This window comes from Gigantopelta aegis, chromosome 3 (assembly GCF_016097555.1).
Source record: "Gigantopelta aegis isolate Gae_Host chromosome 3, Gae_host_genome, whole genome shotgun sequence".
NCBI lineage: Eukaryota > Metazoa > Mollusca > Gastropoda > Neomphalida > Peltospiridae > Gigantopelta > Gigantopelta aegis.
This window is the reverse complement of record NC_054701.1, coordinates 70,651,505-70,673,291: the sequence shown is the minus strand read 5'-3', so window position 1 is coordinate 70,673,291 and position 21,787 is coordinate 70,651,505. Positions and strand designations below refer to the sequence as shown.

Sequence of the window (21,787 nt, the reverse complement as noted above, 5' to 3'; positions counted from 1 at the left end):
CAAACACCTTCAACCGACATCAAAGTACCATGATTACGCCGATATATGTATAGCGCGATAACTTGTGAACACCGTTCCTTCTTCTCTTACGTATTTACTGATTGGGTTTATTTTAAATCCTGCCCACCTGAAACTTACCTCCCCCACGTAAGTTAAATTGAGTTTCACCTTTCATTTTAAGAACGTGTTTAAACCAATTATACTTACCTGATTTAGTTTTTTTATTTGTCTTTGCGAAATCTGTCATGGCTGTTCTTCCTCTTTAAAAAATATCAGTTTCGATTTCCTGTCATATCTAAATATATCTATGCATTTGGGGTGGGGGCGAACTGGCGTAAGACTTGGGGCGAACTGGCAAAAAGTGGGGCGAACTGGCTGGGGGGCGAAATGTCTGGTTCCCTTTTAACACTGCAGTAAATTCCAAAACTCTGCTCTCCTGATAGAATGTTTGCTTATTGAAAGACACTGTTTAATACAATATCCAGTCTATTTCTAAATGCAGTGTAGCAATTTACTAAAAAAATATTCTTTATGATGTAACATTCACTTTTTAAAATTTCAGTATGAGCCAGGACGTGACTTTTTGTTCAGTTCACTTATACAACTAATAAATGATATGTATATCAAATACTACTAATGAAAGACTGTTAATTTATGAAATCAATGATATTTACTTGTTTTAAGTGTTTTTATCATCAAAATAAGTGCATAAAATCCTAATTAATTGAACTGTCGTTGTGCAAAAAAAGAATGTTCTCATACAATATTCATATAAATATACTTTTATAACCGTGACCATACTGTCAACAACATTGTTTATCCTGATGTTGCCAAGTCTGGCGATTTTTGTCTTACCTTCACAATACATGTACAAACTAAAAAGATGAAGTATAGGTATAACTTTTTTGTTGGCTGCAGCATCAACTTTTGCTTAGAGTAATATTAATTCCAGTTTCATTTCTTATCCATTCTTCTATTGCTTCCCACAGAGAATGTACTAAACTACATTCAAATAGGTGTTGTATGGTTTCAGGTGATATGTTGCAAAAACTACAGGCATTGGAATCAATATAATTAATCATACTTAGAAATTTGTTAGTTGTAAGAATTCAGTGTATGATTTTATACTGAAACCAAGATAATGTTGTGCTTTTGACAGATCTAAAGGGTAGAATGTAATATTTTCCCCAGTCATATATATCATAGATATATCCTTCTTTAGAATATTTTATTTGTGATTTTGGAATGGTGGTTTGAGTGTTCAGTAAATCATATATATATATATATGTTTGCAACCTTTCTGATCTTTGAACAAAACCTTTAAGTTATATGGAAGAACAGAATTTTGTAATGCTATAACCAATGTGTATTTTTTATTGAACTTTTTTTACAGTATAGAAAATGGTCGCCATATATAATTAAATCACGTGTTGATATATTTGTAGAAGCTTCGAACAAAATGGTCCATTTTGGGTTATTTAAAAATATCCGTCGGATCCACAAACTTTTCAAAGCAGTCATAAAATTATTTATGTTTATCATTTTGATGCCATAATTTTTATAGTCTTGCATTATTAAGTTTCTTTTAAGTTGTTCACGGCCGCTATTCCAAATAAATTGGAAAAATAATGTATTTATATGTTTTAGCAAATGTTCGCTTGGATTTGGTAATGTTTTCAGTAGGTATGTTAATTAGTTCAGGAACTTTTAACGTTTTCAGGACTGTAATTCTTCCTAAAACAGTAAGTTTTCTGATTGACCACAGCTTCATTAATTTTTGTATTTCGATAATCTTGGGATTATAATTTAAATCAATAATTTCTTCTAGGTTAATGGAAAAGTTAATACCGAGAAGGTTAAACTGTGTACTGCTCCACTCTAGTTTCCATCGAGTGTGATGGTAAACTTCATTTGAAAATTTCTTGCTACCTATCCAAATAGCTTTTGATTTGGTGTAGTTAATTTTTAGGCCAGATATTTGTGCATAATAATCTAGGATAGATAGAACACCCTGCAGGGACTCAGGAGAGCCGTCTAAAATGAAACTTGTGTCGTCTGCATACTGCGATATTAAATATTTTTCACCATCTATAGTGATACCTTTTATATTATTGGAGTTTTTTACTATGATAGCGAGGATTTCAGCACATAAAATAAATATATAAGGAGACAAAAGGATCACCTTGTCTACAGCCCCTTTCTAGTTTAAATGGCTCTGAAAGAAATCTATTCTGAATTACTCTCGATACTGAGTTACTATATAGTGTTTTAATACAGGCTTTCATTGATGTTTTGAAGTTAAAAATGTCTACGACTTTATTGATAAATCACTAAGATATTGAATCAAAAGCTTTTTCGAAATCGATTAATAATAGTAAACCAGGGATATCTTGTTCTTCGGTATAATGCATAATATCATAAATTAATCTAATGTTTTCACCAATGTACCTTCCTTTAATAAAGCCTGTTTGGTTTGAGTATTATTTTATCAAGAACCCTTTTTATTGGATTTGCAATACAACCTGAAGCCAGTTTATATGTACAGTTTAGGAGAGTTATTGGTCGCCAGTTTTTTAGAAATTCTTTAGGTTTGTTTGGTTTCGGGATACATGTTATGATTCCTAATTTTTGAACGTTAGACATTTCTTTCTTAGCATAACTGTATTGGTAGATTGAACACTAAAATGACCAAGATCTATCCAGAAAAATTTGGCAGTAAACCCATCCGAACCAGGACTTTTTAACATTTTTCATATTTTTAAGACACGTTAATACTTCCGAGTGTATTATTTCCCCCTCTAACGTTTCTGCATCTTCGTTTGTCAGGATATTAAAATTATAATTTGCAAGTGTTTCCATAATATCATTATCATTTTGTCCAGGTGGAGTTGAGTAGAGGTTTTGGTAAAAAGTTTCTTTTGGGATTTCTTCCTGATCTTTAACTATTGTTCCATTTTCTAGTTTTATTTTTGAAATTAGTTTACTAAAGTAGAACCGGCCTCGGTGGCGCAGTGGTTAAGCCATTGGACTACAGGCTGGTAGGTACAGGGTTCACAGCCAGGTACCGACTCCAACCCAGAGTGAGTTCTTAAGGGCTCAATGGGCAGGTGTAAGGCCACTACACCCTCTTCTCTCTCACTAACCAACTAACAACTAACCCACTGTCCTGGACAGACAGCCCAGGGAGCTGAGGTGTGTGCCCAGGACAGCGTGCTTGAACTTTAATTGGATATAAGCATGAAAAAATAAGTTGAACTTGAAATCTAAAGTAGTTTCTGGATTCTAAATTACAAAAATATTTTGTTGGTTTTTCGCCCTCTTTGATCCATTTTGTTCTTGACCTTATATAATGTCCTTTAAGTTTTTGTTTTCTTAGCTCTTGTAATTCAAACTTTTTAGATTCAATCTGTTCTAAATCAATCATCTTTTCATAATTTAATTTCATCACATAATTTTGTTTCCAGTTCATCACGATTTGTTTTATTAAAAACTGAAAATGATATAGTTTTGCCTCTTATTTCCATCAATAACATTTCCAAGAAAAGTTGACTATCTATGGAAAACTGAATTTCATCTTTTGGTATAGAATCTAAGATTTCATAATTATATATTTGGACAGCATAATGCCGTATTATTTTTGATATGGTTTCCTTCACCATCTTACAATATTCTGTATCTCTAAGTAATGAATTATTAAACTTCCAAAGTCCTGGACCCTTTTTTATTTGAATTAACTTTATATTTAAAACTACTGCTGAATGGTCAGAACGATAACTATTTTCCACTATAACCTTTTCTACCATTGAAATCAAATTATTGGACATTAGAAAGAAATCCGAGTCTAGCTTGTTTTAAAGGAGGTTTTTTTTTCTTCTAAGTATAACTTAGGATAAAGTTCTCTGAAAGGATCTATTAAATCTAATGTTTCCATTTTATCAATAATTACTTTTTTACATTTAGGATGGCTGACGTGTAAATAATGTTTTGTATCCAGATACTGGTTTAACACTAAATTGAAATCTCCACAAATTATATATTTTTCATTTTGGAAGTCTTCAATACATTAAAAAAATATGTTTATAAAATTGTGGATAATCTATATTAGGGGCGTATATAGTAATGAAAGTTGGTCTTTCTCCTTCTATTGTTATATCTGTAACAATATAGTTTCCCGAGTTGTCCATTTTAACTTTATGTAAAACATATTCAAAATTATTATTGAGCATAATTGCCACACCTCGAGAATTTCCAGTGTAAGAATTAAATAGACATTTATATCCCCACTGTGTATATAGGGTTCTGACTGTGACATAAAGTGTGTGTCTTGTAAACAATATATGCTATATTTCTTGCATTTTAAATAGTTCAGAACATCAGCTCTTTTTTTCTTATCTCCGAGTCCCTGGCAGTTAAGTGTTAGGATCTGCAAACAAGCCATGATATTCTATTTTTGAAATTTATTATAAATCTAGGTTTTTGTTTCAAGCTCGTATTCTTCTGGTTTATATTAGTCTTTATTTTATTTTTCTGTGAATGTAGCTTATTTGGAAATATATAGTTAATAAGACGATATCTAATTCTAACACTCCCCCAGAAGAAAATGTAAAAGAAAGATATAAAGTGGTGAGTAAGAAATAAATACTTATATTTACAATGTTGGTGCAACAAGGTAGAGAGTGCAAATAGGACAGAATAGGTGAGAAACAAGTGTAAAATAATGAGAAAGTGTAAAGTAAAAACTCATGGTCAAGGGTTAGGCCCCTTTTCCCGACCTTAAACATCATCTGATTTAATTGGAATTCAAAATATGAACTCCAGTCAGTACAGAAATTATAGTTTTTGGACAGTTTCTTCTTTCTGTTTATCATTATCTGATAGGCCAAACTATCAACAATGTATATTAATATAAACTGTTGATGGTTGACAATAGCAAAAATCTCAACGACAATTGGTTTGAATCCCCCCAACCCAAGTTTATCTTCCACATGTATCTCTCAATTACATCCTTCACTGGAGAAATGTTTGCTTATATATATATATATATATATATATATATATATTCAAATTCATGTTTGGATACCTGTATCTGCCAAGGAATAAACTTAAGATTTTAGCAGCACATTGTATTTGAACAAATCTTCGACACAATATTTATTTTATGTGTATACTAGTTTGGATTCACAAAATGGAACATTTGGTATAAATACAATATTCTTTAAATTTGGTGGATTATCAGTAATTCATTGTTTGGTCAAAAAATAGAAGCATAGAATTAATTGATAATAGTATTTTTGTATCTACATAAATCCATGTTAAATGTTCAAACATGCTCCCCCGAACGTCCAGTTTCTCCGTTTCCGATTCTTTATGGTGAGAGCAAAAATTTTGAAAATAAAAGTAATTTCTTTTAGGTACATAGGCATTATCTAGTCAGTTTTGCCAATTTCTTCATATAGAGATATTTAATACATTTTTAATCTTTACTCATTTTAATATGCCATCTTGAATGTCACGTATATAAATATACCAGACTATGCATTACTGCGTACTAGATGGAATTACAAACAAACTCACTCCAAACATTAGTCTTGATCAAAAAGACGTTTATTTTGTACCAGTAAGTGCATGAGAAAGGTCTCAGTAGCGTGAGGATTTGTTCTGAAGAAAAATGTAGCTGAAGAAAAAGCGTAAGCGGAATAGTCACAGCTTATTTTCGGTATTCCATGCTTTATTTTCACTTTCATGATGGAATATTGGAAGAATTGTTTTACTATTCCGTTTCGAAATTTACTATTTGCGGAATAGCGTGAAATTCTACTCCTGATTGTGTATCATCAACGTCCCTAACTGTTAAACTCTAATACAATAATTAATCTCATGTTAATGAATAAAAGCATTGTTTCTTTAAGTCGTCTTTTGTTTGTTTTTGTACAGAACTTATAGTAATTAATATCTTAAAAATGGTTATTTATTTAACAACAAATGTTAATCCCGTCTCCATTTTTGAACATATTTGCCAATGAAAGTCCTACATATATATATATATATGTTGGATTTTTCGTAACACAGATAACCATGCTGCAAATTTAGCACAATTCTGTGAACCCTACATTTTGGGTTCAAAGCATACAATTATGATACGGAATCCCAAAATATAAGCTATATTAAATCATGTTTATGATTCTGGCAGAATATTAATGACAAATTCCAAAAATTCAATGCCTCATAAAGTTATTACAAAATTATTGTGATACAAAATTTCTTTTCACAATGGCATGAAATTATTATGACGACTATAATTTGCTGAAGGAGATTAACTTTTAGCTCCACTTAATAGCTAAATTTATATTGTAATGTAGCCAAAATAAGTAACCAGTTTTCGTCACCTTTTACAAACTCATCTCAGTATCTCGTGCAGTTATAACATTGTTCATTTTTGTTGATAGACAAAAAAACTGAAGCTATTGACAATAAAAAGTATGATGCATATGAAATTCCAACATGTAAGATATGAAAGGTTCACTTTCAAAAATCAATTTATCATTATATGCCAATTATCTGAATTAACTGTTAGTAGTGGCAATACAATTACAGGCCTGTGGAATTAGAATTTTTTTAAATAGTAAATAAAAAAATCCACTAGCCCAAGATTTTTCCTCAAATCTTATGACCACTTTTGTTTGCCATATATATATGTAAAAAAATAAAATTGTCAGCACAGTTTTACTAAAACAAAAAGGGAGAAAAAAAAAAACTGTAATTAGAAAACAATAAAATGTTTAACTTTTGACATTGTAAATTGTCACACCATGTTAAAGTTCAAGTTTTTCAACTCCATCTGTCTCCTCTCTCTCTCTCTCTAGTTTTTTTGTACAGTTTCGGGCGAGTGCAATTCCGCAGCCCTGCGTTTATGGTTATACAGGTGGACAAAATAATAGTTTCCGTCAAAATAAAACACATGCTCAATTTACGAGTGTTAGGCAATATGCTGCTCAGTCAGTCAGTGATTGCTACATAAACAACATGTCATACATTTGTAGTCCTTGCAACCCCATCACTGCATGCATGCACACTCCTATGCACCAATATCGCACGCTGCTTAAATGATTCCTCATTCCTTATTTAGGGAAGTAATTAATTACTCCACTCTATTTATTTTCACAGCAAGCCCTGTGAAAGTAATTGATTGTGATTCCAATTTTGCTAGCAAAAGGGCTGCAATTATAAACATGTTTCATTCTTTAGTTTTTGCAGTTTTGAGTCCAATGCCTGAGAGGAACAGAACCCCGAAGAGAAAATTTGATGGTTACACTGCAACATTAGTAAGTGCCTATCTTGTATTCTACTTACCACCCCCCCCCCCCCCCCCCCCCCACACACACACACACACACACAACTATAAACAGTAATGGGCAATAAAACTTCATTATATATGTACATGTATCTGTCAGGGATTCTAAAATATGGTAGCCCGATGGCTATGGCTAGTATTTTTTTACCATTGGGCTAACTACATGTAGTACATTGTAGTTACTGTGACCAGCAAGTATGAAGGAGGGGAGAAGAAAAGAAGGAATAAACAAACAAAACACCTACAAAAAGTTTACCAAAAAACCCAAACCATCCCAGCGAAAATGTGATCTCGCTTTTGTTTACCAAGTCCACTGTTGTATCAACAGATGTCATCTGTAAAATTTATGTACATGTAGCTACTGGTTTAGTTTTATTAAAATCTATGTTCAACAGATAAACTTTTAAACTCAGATATTTGTTACCCTACTGTAGGCTTAACACAAACGGTAACCCGTCACGTTTCAACGAATAAGTTCCCATTGCTGATAATGTTAATATTTTCTAATAAATCTAAGCTAAAGAACATAAAAAAGGTGTTTTACATTTATTTTACATTTAATAAATGTAAATTTAATTTAGACACAAATTTGAACATGTGTGTAATTACATGTTGGATAAAAGTGTGTGTTGATAGTATTTCAGGGTGAATTTTCAAATCAGATAAATGTTTCTTTGTAATATTTTGTTAAAATTCTCTCTTGCTTTGTTTATTCATATTTTACAGTATATTCATATATTACGTATATACATGTAATTAAAATTCATGGACTTGCAATGAATATTTTCTCAGCCTCCACTTGATGATTTTGATTCCTTGTACTACCTTCGCTGCCATTCCGAGGACAACGATCCAAATGATAACGAGACTAAAGTATGGAGGTGTGCCTTTGAACCAAGGAAGGACAACTCTGGTTTGTTTCAAAGTTATTCAGGATTATTTATGTTTCAACTTTTACATGAATCTACTAGTATACACGCAACTTGTTTTTTTAATGAATTTGCACATTTAAATGTTGACATCGTGTTACTTTTGATCAGTTAACACAGGACCCTCAACAACAACATGTACAAATGAGAATTAATCAAGTAGGCATAAGAAATGAATCTTCGAGACAAGTAACCATTTCAACCAGAAGTACCAGACAATGTCAATGTTTAATACCTTTAAAGGGACATTCCCGAGTTTGCTGCAATTTTTAAGATGTTATCGACTAACAGATACTTTTTAAAGACTAATTACATATCAAATATATGTTTGTGCATAAAATATTAGTGGCTGTATATTAAACATGTTTCTGATCGTTCTAATATTTGTACTAAGTTAAATTTAATTTTATTTCCCCAAAACTATTTTTTCGTACGTACGAAATTATTTGAAGATAAAATCCAGTTTGGGCTACTTAAAAATATTGAGATGACCAGAAACACATTGAAAAGACAAAAAACTGATATTCTAAACAAGAAAATATATTTAATATGTAAGTTTAATCGTAGAAATATTGTATTAGTCGGAAACATCTTACAATGCAGCAAACTCGGGAATGTCCCTTTAATGTACGAATATTAAATTATTTTCAAGCAAGCAGATTTTTGTTCTCAGTAAGATAATATTTATATGTTTCGTGTTCATTTAGCTTCTTACAGTTAGTGGACTTCATTTTATTATATACATAGCAATGAAATATATAGATCTATAGAAACCATTAAAGTGATATTCCGTGAAAAGTTATACTTTCACTGTATAGTGAAAATATAGAAATCGTATTTACTTTTTGAATAAGTACATGATTAAATTATCTCCCTTGTAAATTATTCTTTTTTGATTATTGAGGCCAGTGTCGCTTCTTTGTTTTTAAGTTTGATGATTACAATGCATCTGATTGAATTTGAAATATAAAAAATGTAATTTAAACAATTGTACCAATAAAAAAGGGATATCAAGTGCAATTACAATAAAATGTCTAAAAACTGATGAATACGAAGCTAAATAATGATGACACAATGTCGTGTTATTGAGTGTATGTTAAAATTGAACTTCGATTCAGTGTTCGATTCATATTGTTTTTGTGGGCTTTTGGGGAGGATCGCTTTGTGGTGTATCTTTGCACAGCAGTATTATTAAATAAATGTTAATTCAATAATTAAATAAAGATAATATTTATGGAAATTTCTTTTAAAAAGTCTATGGTCAAGTATATATTCTGGAAAAGTCCCATTGCAAGAAATATATCATGGTGTTTAAGCCTGTTATGTGTTTTCGATAACATATTAATAAAAAGCAAAAGATATTGTCTAAAATTAGGAAAGATGTATATAATAAATGTGATGTGTGAAAACCATATTTACACTCATTGCTTCGCAATTCATCAAAATATGGTTTTCACACATCGCTCATTGACATAAAAATCATATTCGAAAACCCCATTAAATAGCCTCTATTTATTAATATGTAATGAAACATTCTAAATGTACAATATACTAAATAATTCTTAAAAATTACTTTTAGGTAACACAAATGTGTTAGCAACATGTGGTGGAAATATTGTTTGTTTTATTGACTGCATCAGTGGGCGTGTCCTCAGGAGGTATAAGGATGACAATGTCAAAGAGGTGCGTATTCTAAAAAGGTGGCAACGTGTTTGTAGTCTGCGTGTATTTGTACCTGTAGGATTTCAGGGAATTTTTTTTCTTTCTGGTACTGTGTTGGTAGCGTGTCGGTGAAGTCATGGAACTAAAATTTCATTTCCCATGATTATTATATCGAGTACGACTATTTAACAAAAATAATAAACAGTTTCCGATTAGTTCCCATGATCACAAGTCACGGAACCAAAAAAGTATTTCCCATGAAATTTAAAATCCTATGGCCTGGGATTTGGCCATTTTGTGTACAGTATTTTGGTACAGCTATAGTAGTCTGATAGTAAGAATTCTATTCAAGCAGTGTTTTTTCTTTTCATATTGTTATTACATGTTTTGCATGTTAAGAAATGAATTAAAAATACTTTTAATTTAAATAACAGTTGTTCTTTGCAGTATTGATACCATCTCTTAAGTGTTGCCCTGATTTTTCTCAATTTGTTTTCTTTTTATAAAAAAATGTTTTTTTTAAAAATTAAAAAAAAAAATCTTGTCAAATAGTTTAGTGTAAAATTTGTTTTTAAAGAAGATCATTGATTTATAAAGTCTGATAAAATGTGGTTTTAGGATGAAAAAATCTTTGTTATTGTGCATGTTTACTATATATTTATATATTGTTTAGGTGGGTTTTTACATATCTGTATATTTCTTTTTGTTTCAGTCCTTTTATACCTTAGCTTGGACAACACTGGAAACTACTGATGGCAAAGGTTGTAACATTCTGGCAGTTGCAGGTAAGATTTGTGTAATTTTATACAAATCTGCTGCAGTGCAACCTCCATGTCTGATACTAACTGTCACCAATACAAATAGAATACCAGTTGTAATAAGCTCATTTTTATTTAGTTTATATATCAATAACTGCCTGTAAGCATTTTCAATGTAATTTTCAACACTAAACAGTGAGCAGCCAAATCCTGTTATTCGTAACAACATTAGATGTATAAAAACATTTTATGAAGGAACGTAGAATTGTTTTATTTAACAACATACTCAGCTCATTTTAATTGTGATTATATGTTGTCGGGGGGAGGATTTTTTATGAATGAAGAATGGTATTTCCTTAACCAGTTTGGCAATAAAATGCAGAATGTATGGTTAGAAATATATTTTTCAACCTTTTTGATTTGGTACACATAATCTTGTAAATTGTGAATTTCACACTGGCATCCTGCCTTGAGGTGTTGATTTCCCTAAAGCTGAATTTAGATGTCATCTTGATTGTATAGCGTGGCGGTATACCATATGTCATGTCAGTACCATTTGACCATACCGAGTAAATTTCAAAATGCAGAAATTTCAGAATTGAAAAATGTTTCTATTATTTAGTAAAGCACTAACAATATATCTGACGAATGCAAAATGAGTTGGGTATAAATCAGACGAAAGCCTTGTGTATGGAATTTAATTTTATTTAGAATAAATTAGCAGGTGAGCCTTAACTCAGGCATGCATTTAAAGTTGAGTATACCGAAAATACCACTCTGTATTTGTGTCAATACCGAATACTGTACCAATACCGAGGTAAATCGCAAAAAAATACCAATATCGATACAGCACCTCAAATTTCAGTACCGCCCAATTCTACTAGATTGTAATCAAGATTCAAATGAAAACAAAAGTGAATAATCAGGCATGTGATTCTTCCGCTAATTGGCAGAATTCTGCTTTAAAAAAAAATTCCTTGCATTCGATTGTGTGCCTTCATCACGCATGTCTCATTTTCAGCTTTTTTAGAAATGTTTCAATCACATGCCTGATAATATTTTGTAAATGCTTAAATATTAAAACTAATTGAGACTGCAGCTTCAACAAAAACATAACTTGCCCTGCTTTAACTCCTATTTAGAACTAACATACTCAGTTGTTGCAAATATTGAATTTTTCTAGAAGATCACCAAATCAGAAGTAAAAAAAATTGACCTGGTTTTACTGGCTGATAATATAATCACACACATAATGATATGAAAAAACTTAATTTGTTTACATTCTGTTATACTGTTTGCTATAACCAAATGTTTTCTCTTCTTGCTTTTTTTCCAGCAAATATTTAAAAGGATTGCCTGAATCTTAATTTGCTGTTTATAATAATTAGTTAACTTTTAAAAGTAAAATGAAACTAAGTTTGCTGTTTTCTGTTGGTTATTTTATTTCTAAAGGGGAAGGTCGTGCCATCAAGCTGATTCATCCATCTCAACTTGTAATGTATGGAAAACTGCACGGTCACAAGAAGTATGTCAGTTGTCTTCTCTTCCATCCCAGCATGCCACATTGTCTCTTCAGTAAGTTGGTAAATTTTTTTATACACCTGTCTGATGGATCATATTAAAGAAAGAAAGAAAGAAATGTTTTATTTAACGACGCACTCAACACATTTTATTTACGGTTATATAGCGTCAGACATATGGTTAAGGACCGCACAGATTTTGAGAGGAAACCCACTGTCGCCACTACATGGGCTACTCTTCCGATTAGCAGCAAGGGATCTTTTATTTGCGCTCCCCACAGGCAGGATAGCACAAACCATGGCCTTTGTTGAACCAGTTATGGATCACTGGTCGGTGCAAGTGCTTTACACCTACCCATTGAGCCTTGCGGAGCACTCACTCAGGGTTTGGAGTCTGTATCTGGATTAAAAATCCCATGCCTTGACTGGGATCCGAACCCAGTACCTACCAGCCTGTAGACCGATGGCCTACCACGACGCCACCGAGGCCGGTAAGGATCATATTAATGTATGGTGTTGTCCGTACGTACATCTGTTAACTTTTTCTTGTCTGGACCATATTTTGCACACAGGATCCAGGGTTGAAAATTAACATGAAAACCAAGGCTAGTTGAAGAAAAATCTTACTGGCCCTTCTCAAATTCAACTAGCCCTCCAATTATCACATTGGAATTTAACTGCACAGGAAAAATTTAAACTATAGTGGGTTTTTGTTTTGTTTTGTTGTTGAATAATAACTGTTTGCGTTAAAGAAAACTGATGAATTGACATTTAACTTCATAATGAATAAAGTAAAAATTGACATACAAATATGTTGTTGAGTTTTAAACCCATACCAACTCAAATAAAAAAAAATGAATTGAAAAAGAAATCCGGTATAAATAAATGTTTCTTTACAAAATACCATTAGATTAAACATATTAAATCTCATTTTCAATACAGAGTAAAAAATAATGCAGTAGAAACTAAATGTAGAACTGCGTGTGCTTTAGTAAACTAGTCTGGGAGTGGCAGTCCTCTGGCAATGCAAGAGGAATGGAATAAACTTTGTGGTGATACATGAGGTGTGAAATTCCCAACAAATGATTTCCTTGTATTACAGTTGTGTCATTCAGATTACCTTGGATGTTCCATCAATTGCCTTAAAACTTGTATCACAAAAAAGATGTAACCCATGCAGTTTGATGGTAATTTGTAAAGAATTTTTGTTTTAATTTACACTGCACTTTTACCCCAATAAAATGTTATTTGAGATGGTATGGGTTTAAAACTTAATAAATTAATATGTTTTTATATATGAATTTTGTCTTTATTCATTATGTTGGCGCTGTCAAAATATAGAAGATTTTCTATGTCTTCTGCTGCCAGATCTGTAGTTCTTGCCAACATAGATGCGGTGTGTTTTGTCACATTCGATTCACTATCAGTGTGTACCATACTTGCCAGACACTAAAATCGAAGGTCCTCCAACAGACTACCTTTGTAAAATTCTGAGTCGCCCATAGTCGAATAAAGGTCGACCGATCGACTGCTAATTTTCAACCCTGAGGATCATCAAACCTCACATGTAGGAACAACTTGGGATGGCGGTGTGTTGTGTACTATTACTATTGTCCGAACCAAATTGTTAACAACTACAAAAAATTACTCTCCTACCTTTAATTGCCGTTAGATTTCCTCCAAAGCTTGTCCAGACACAAATTGCAAAATAAACACTACAAATATACAGATTCCACACATGAGACTGCAACGATGTCGCCGATATTGTCTTTGCTGAGATTGCATAGGGAAAAATGCATGCAGTTTTCTGCCGTCTGCCATGTTGCTTGTTTATGGAATGCTCTTTAAGAGGGGTGAAAGCCTCCAAAGTATCATTAAAAAAAATAATAATAATAAAAAAATAAAAATAAATAAAAAGTTATGACGTTGTTAGGTTAAGTCCTATCCTTTCACCCCTCTTGAAGAATATTCCATAAAAAGTCAAAATGGCAGCTGGCACAAAATTACATGCATTTTGCCCTATGCACTCTCAGCGAAGTCGATATAGGTGACATAGTTATTATCTGGTATGTGGAATCTGTCATTGTAATGGTTTTTTCAAGATATCTGTCTGAACAAACTTTGGAGGAAATACAATGGCAATTAAAGGTAGGAGATTAATTTTTTGTAGTTGTTAACAATTTGGTTCGGACAATAGGTCACTGTGACCTACTTTTCACAGTCTACTGCACATAACAGTATCCTTGTCCGGACCATATCTTGTATACAGGACCATCAAACCTCACGTGTAGGAACAACTTGGGATGGTGGTGTGTCACATACATTTACTAGGTCACTTTGATATAAATAACAGGCGTATTATGTACCTCACTGGTACTCTTGTTTTTCTTCTTATCTGGATGAGTTTTATATGTAAAATGCTTTAGAGATTTGTTATCTTGGTTATTTACTTGTTTTATAGGTGGTGGTCAAGAGGGTTTAATATATATGTGGCATATCTGCAAACCAGATGGAAGTCAACATGTCTCGATCACAAAGTAAGTTCATGTATTTAGTATTCTGTCAGTTACTCAAGGAAAAGAAGGAAGAAGTGGGCAAATGATTGGAAATGGGTACTAGTCACAATGGAAGATTGTAGCCATTTGACCGACTTGAAATATTTGGACCAGTTCATAAGATCAGGGGGTACTACGGTCAGAGGTCAAGTGAAGTATCATCTGTGTAACAAAAAGAAAAAGATCTAAAAAAGAAAAAAAATCACTACTAATGACAATATTTTAGATGTTATTTAACACATGACGTGGCGAGTTCTTTTTTATGCATATTGTTTAAGGAATGTTGCAGAGTCTTACCTCTGGGTTAACTAAACAGTCCTCAAAGGTAGCCAGATTTGTTGGGCAAATTTTAGTATTAACATCTGATAGATTATCATTAGTATAATACATCAAAGGTTCATACATGTATGTGTTATCATATAGCCTTGTGCCAGAGTTGTTCATAGAGTAATCGTCTTACTAACCACAATTTGTGCTTTGATGTCATTAAATATTGACTCATTCATTCATTTTTTTTTATTAACCACAAGAATGTATCTGCAGATACCAAAATGCTGGGGTATTTTTTATTTTATGCACACAACTTGCAAGTTTTACGTAGCCAAATTTGAAGTAAATTTTGAACTAACATGTAATCTTTTATTTCAGTCCAGTGTTGAAAATTGATGTACCCGACACCGATGCAATCAACCTGGTGTTCTGTTTGAAAACCAACACACTGCTCGCAGCATGTGAGGAAGCTTGCTTGGGTTGGAATCTTGATGCCAAGGATATTAATTCCAAGAATAAGAAGACTAAACTAATTCCGTATGGTCACATTTTAATACCAGCCATTGTGGGTGATCTAAGATCCTAAAGTGACACCCTAGTTTTTAAACACTATGGCATACTATTGAAGCCAGTTTTTTGATAATTGAAAATCATATATTACATACATTTTATTGGTTAGATATCCATTTCCGTACACACAAAAACATTTCTATGATCAGTATGCCTTATGGCAGTTATAGCAAGTTCAGCCATTCATTTTGGTCCAAATATAGTGATTGCTGTCCACATTATACAGGTGGCTGATATATAGACCAAATAATGAAGGAAATGTATTGGGTGCATTTTGTAGTGGCTGTTATTGACCGGTGACTCATATATACAGATGTCCATTATATATTATTATTATATATATATATATATATATATATATATATATATATATATATATATATATATATATAAAATTCTTCTGTTTAAAAAAATGAAAATAGAAATATGCCTGAAATAAATTAAGTTAAAATGTATTCCAGCACTTTTTGTAATTGGCCTTTACCATTCATTTGAGATGTGGTGTTTTATATTTTTGTAGAGAACCTTCATTCAAGTGTGTGTTCCCAGATGCCAATCCTAATTTGACTGTTGATGGGTTAGCTAGTCTACACGATCAGTTTGTCGGTAAGCTACACTGAGTTTATGTGTCGTCCTGAAAGTGCTTATAAAAGATCACTTGCTAATAGTCATTAGAAGTAGTCTGTTTGGCAGAAAAACATTTTCTGTTTACACACCCGTTGGTAAAATATCATTCATTATAAGTGTATTATTGATTTAAAGACACAACTGGTTGCTCCTAGGTAATCATATAAGTGCAATAGAAATTGATAGCTTTGTGAAGTACATTAACCTGAAACCTGAGCATGGTAAATAAGTTTTCTTTGGAAAATAAAATTGATATTTAAATTTGTTTTGAACCTTTTTTTTTAGTTTTTTTTAGAATGGGTAAGAAATAGAATACTACATTTGTGTCTGTTATGTACCATTTATTTTATAACTTGTAATTTAAAAATGTATCCAACTGCCACCCACTTATTAGAATAAGTTTCAAAACAACTTGCTGCAAGGTAATTGGAATTTAATGGCCACTTACATAGTCTTATCTATTTTCACACTGATCAAGTGTCACGGTGACTATATTTTGTTGGATATCAAATAGCAATATATTAAAATGTGCTGAGATGTCGTTAAACAAATGGTCATTTCGTTTTATTGCTGTGTATAATAAAGTAAATGCTAATAATTTGAATGTGTGTTTTTTAGACACAAATCAAGGATATACTGCTATAATTTCAAGTGTTTTATCAAATTGGTATACTCTAGTTTATTTGATTAGTGCATTGCATTAAAGCATAATTCTGGTTTTTATTTTGTGTAGCTACCAAGCAGGTTGGTACTGGCAGGATTCATATCTGGGACCTTGCAGAACATGCTTCTTTAAAGAAGAAGAAAATAAAAGTCCAACCACTGGCCACACTAGAATACGCATATACAGATGTGGATTATCTCAACTTTGGGTTTGCTGCTGGTACTGGTTTTAATATACTGAAATCGTATTAATGTGTATTTATGAACAATTCGAAAGGGTGTGTATTTATGATATGGTGCTCATCTTGTCCATAGCCAGTGTATACAGAATGACTACAACACCAAGTAGTTTGCTAATAATATTTTGTTTAAATTAGCCACTTCATAAATATATAATTTTCAAGGAAATACCTCACATATTTGAAAATTGACTACGGCCCTCTTTCCATTAACACGATTTATCATGCATGTTTCTGCGCATGGATATTAGTTATTGCAAATCTGCATTTTCACATGCAAATTACTGTACAAAATTTGACATTGTCAAAGTGTACTTTTAGGCCGCTAGTAAAAACTTCACATTATGATGTCACTGAGCAGGGAAAAAGCTCATCAATGAACTTTTTTTTCTTCTGACATATATTGCAAAAGTACTATAAATATGTACTGCATTGATAAACTTGTTTCCAATACAAGCCACGAGGACATGGACATTTTATTGTACATTATTGGATGAGCTATTTTTATGAGGTGTACATATAAAGTATGCAAAAAGAAATACTAGTCATGCTTACATAAATTTGTTTTCTTCCCGTAAGGTTAGCAGGAACAAAATCTAAGTGTCTCTTTATTTATCATGGGGATGTCCCAATAATATTTTTGACCTGTCAAAATTCATTGTATCACCTAGAAAAATACATTACAAAATCTTGCAATATTTTTGTGTTTGTTAAGTGGCGCCGGGCCGTAACCCAGTGGTAAAGCATGCAGCTGGTTTAGGATCCATCCCCATCGGTGGCCCCATTGGGCTATTTCTCGTTCCAGCCAGTGCTCCACAACTGGTGTAACAGAGGCAGTGGTACATGTATGTACTATGCTGTCTGTGGGATGGTGCATATAAAAGATCCCTTGCTGCTAATAAAAAAAAAAAAGAGCAGCCCATGAAGTGGTGACAGTGGGTTTCCTCTCAATATTTGTGTGGTCCTGAACCATACGTCTGATGCCATTTAACCGTAAATAAAATGTGTTGAGTGCTTCTTCATGTTCATAATTGTGATTATTTGGTGTAACAAATATAATTTTGTTTTTTTATATTGACCATTAAAATATTAAGTTTTTTATTTTGTTGTTTCTAAAGGCATCTTGGCAGTTGGTGATGACAAAGGCAGCATCTTTCTATATAATGTGGAAAACATCCTCAAGAAGAAGAAGAGTCTTGACAGCTTACTTGTTCCCTCAAAGGTAATTTATATTAAAAGACTGTATAGAAGAAACTTTGATGTTTTGGAAGTTTGTATAAAGCATACAACAACAAGTCCAGAGCATGGGATGTAGTTCAGTGGTAGAGCACTCATCCAAGGTGCAGTGGGTTGTGGGATCGATTCCAGGCATTGTACCAAGCAGTGTTTCTGCCAGAAATTAGTTTTTGGGTATGGCGCTATGGAATTGAATGCAACCACAGTCAACAGGAGGTATGGGGGGCCTCCCCCAGAAAGAAAATGGGTTACATTTAGGATTAGGGTTAAGAAAATCATCCAGTGAAAAATTAACTTTAAAAAAATAAAATTTGGGTATGGCGTCATACCCATTTTACCCTCTGGCAGAAACCCTGCCAAGGAATTAAAACCAGTATATCAAGTGCATGGAATGTGCTGTCCTGTCCATGGGAAAGATCCATTGCTTTGACTTGGTAGGAGTACGCTGTGTGGTGGCAGTAGGGTTCCATTATCTACTGCCATGATGGGATTACCAATTGGATTACAGCAAACCAATTTAATAGATTTTTAACAATGGTATTATTTTAGATTCTTGAGTGGCCTGTCTTGGAGTGTGATGAAGAGACTGGTATCGACATGAAGAAACTCAGTGAAAACAAGGTAGCAAAATAGAGTTCTCAAGTTTTCCTCTTACATCAGCTATGGTCTCTTTTTTTTGTTTACTAAAACCATTTTTGAAAGAAAAGAAAATTATACATGTATTTTACTTTATCCGTAGGTTTTTATGTTGCCTAACACTGGCATGTAAAGTTTTTATGTTACCCAACACTGGTATGTAATTTCTAAAGCTTTTGCTCTTAAGTCTGAAAAACAACTCATTAAAGTTTTTTGAACTTCAAATGACTAATGATATTGGCATACAAGTTGTATTATAACTTTTAGTATATTTATTGTCCATGATCTGAAATGACTTTAAATGCTTAATAAAATGTTTATGTAAATTCATAGATAAAATAATAGAACTTTTTTCTTCATCATTGATCCAAACTAAAGTTAATGATGAAAAATAAATTTGTTCAGTCAAAAACAGGCTGCAATATTGATGAGGGCAAAAAGTTTGATAACTTAGCTCACCTTCCACCATTCTAAAGATACAACTTTGATATTGTAGTTACTTCCCTTAATAATAGCTTTGGTGTGACCAAGGTATGTAAGTACAGTATAGTCATGGATAACATGGTGTTCCAATCCAACACAGTAGTTTAGAAAGTCTGACTTGGTGCTAACAAGGGGCAGGATTTTAGCTCAGTCAGTTGAGTGCTTGTTTGAGGTGCTTGCGTCACAGGATCAAACCACCTCGGTGGATCCATTCAGCTGATTGGGGGTTTTTTTCTCGTTCCATCCAGTGCACCACAACTGGACAAAGGCCGTGGTATGTGTTTTTCTGTCTGTGAGAAAGTGCATATAAAAGTAAAGTTTGTTTTATTTAACGACGCCACTGGAGCACATTGATTTTTTTAATCTTATCATCGGCTATTGGACGTCAAACATATGGTCATTCTGACACTGTTTTTTTTTTTTAGAGGAAACCCGCTGTTGCCACATAGGCTACTCTTTTATTACAGGCAGCAAGGGATCTTTTATTTGCACTTCCAACAGGCAGGATAGCACAAACCATGACCTTTGTTGAACCAGTTATGGATCACTGGTCGGTGCAAGTGGTTTACACCTACCATTGAGTCTTGCGGAGCACTCACTCAGGGTTTGGAGTCGGTATCTGGATTAAAAATCCCATGCGTCGACTGGGATCCTAACCCAGTACCTACCAGCCTGTAGACCAATGGGCTAACCACGATGCCACCGAGGCTGGTTTGCATATAAAAGATCCCTAGCTAAATTAGAAAAAAAAGTAGCGAGTTCCTCTGATGACTACGAGTCAGAATTACCAAATGTTTGACATCCAATAGCCTATGATTAATTAATCAATGTGCTCCAGTGGTGTCGTTAAACAAAACAAAGTTTTTTAGTGCTAACAAAACTATAATAACCAGGTCTACTGTATTGCATGCAGAATGAATCCAAACTACCAAACATGATATGAAGCCCATAGGCATACAAAACGGCAAACTTAACTTCTTAAATTCAGATATATGTTTTTTTAACAGGAATCTGCCTGGGTTACAAACAATGACCCTGTATTTTCAGTTAAACATAGAGGAAACTTTTTTTAACAACAGATTTTAAAAGTATTAGAATTAAAGATGCATTATTATAGTTGCAAATATCATATTTCACTCTTTTCATTTAATTGTGATTAAAAACAAAACAATTTAACACATTCATTGATATCTTGCATAAATAATGCATAATTAAATAACTCAAATAAATGTGAAAATTAGTAATGGGCTTGCAGTGGCTTCCCCAAGCATTGTTAGCAAGCATTACACATGAAGTAAAGGACATGTATCTAATAAAATAGCCATACATGGACAGTTATATTTTAAAGGTATTGGAAGCACTCCCTTCTCCCCTTTTCTCAGCTATGTAACTGAGGTGGCTAGAATGCATTGCCCCTCTTCGGTTGAAAGTTGGATTAACAACTACCTCCGCCCTTGAGTTGATGGCATCTTGATATTGAAACTTGCTTCTTCTTTTTTTCCTGACCATCTTTTATATTTGCCTGTCGCCTTACCACTTACATCCTAACTTACACCTGTATACTAGTGTAATTATTTGATTGCCTAAATGTGAATATCAAAAAGGTATTTGGCATCAATGGGACTAGGACTCACAAATAGTGTAATCCCATTTAAAATGCTATATTATTTATACTCTTTTCTTTTATTTTCTTTTATTTCAGAAAATAGTGGTGAATGCTGTTGCTGTCAGTGCAGATAAGGACTATATTGCCTTTGGAACAGACAATAATCTTGTGTGTATCTTGAACCGAGTCACATGATGGGTGATGAAGATGAATGTTCCCTGTGATCTTTTCGACAGTCACATTTGTGGGATTTTTACTTGTAGTTAACCTCGGGTGATAAAAGTAATAAAGCATCAGTCCATGTTTATAACACTGGTGCAGAAATACTGTTAGTAAGTTGGTGACATTAATTTGAAATCCTGTTCATATGCTTACCTTTGTTTGACACCCAATACCAAACATTCATTTATTCCTTAATTTGAAAATACACTGCTAAATTAATTTTGTTAGCCTGACTATATGTAATTTTCTTGTTAGTGTGTACATGTAGATGTATTAACAAAATTCCACTTTGCAAATGAGGACTATCTTTTTCAACTACAAAAATTGATTCATATTATGTAGTTTTTTCCCTAGCTTGTTTTAGCATGGTGCAGCACCATACCTCAATAGTGTAACACCATCTTGCCTTAATCAGCATCATGCTGCCCTGAGATTAAAGGAGCCTTTTTCCCTAATTAAT

At 32.9% G+C, this 21,787-nt stretch overlaps 1 protein-coding gene across 4 annotated transcripts in view; it reads left to right on the top strand.

Annotated features, from left to right (window-relative positions):
- Positions 1-21,787, top strand: part of LOC121369001 (leucine-rich repeat and WD repeat-containing protein 1-like) — a 26,069-nt gene extending 4,282 nt beyond the window's left edge. For all 4 annotated transcript variants that reach the window (XM_041493791.1, XM_041493788.1, XM_041493789.1 and 1 more), the window contains exons 2-13: positions 7,246-7,322; positions 8,144-8,264; positions 9,860-9,963; positions 10,655-10,727; positions 12,153-12,275; positions 14,682-14,757; positions 15,424-15,582; positions 16,136-16,221; positions 16,976-17,125; positions 18,263-18,366; positions 18,930-19,001; positions 21,202-21,787. In XM_041493791.1, the coding sequence (XP_041349725.1) occupies positions 7,266-7,322; positions 8,144-8,264; positions 9,860-9,963; positions 10,655-10,727; positions 12,153-12,275; positions 14,682-14,757; positions 15,424-15,582; positions 16,136-16,221; positions 16,976-17,125; positions 18,263-18,366; positions 18,930-19,001; positions 21,202-21,300 (1,224 nt within the window). In that variant the 5' untranslated portion in view covers positions 7,246-7,265 and the 3' untranslated portion in view covers positions 21,301-21,787. The remainder of the gene's footprint in view (positions 1-7,245; positions 7,323-8,143; positions 8,265-9,859; positions 9,964-10,654; positions 10,728-12,152; positions 12,276-14,681; positions 14,758-15,423; positions 15,583-16,135; positions 16,222-16,975; positions 17,126-18,262; positions 18,367-18,929; positions 19,002-21,201) is intronic.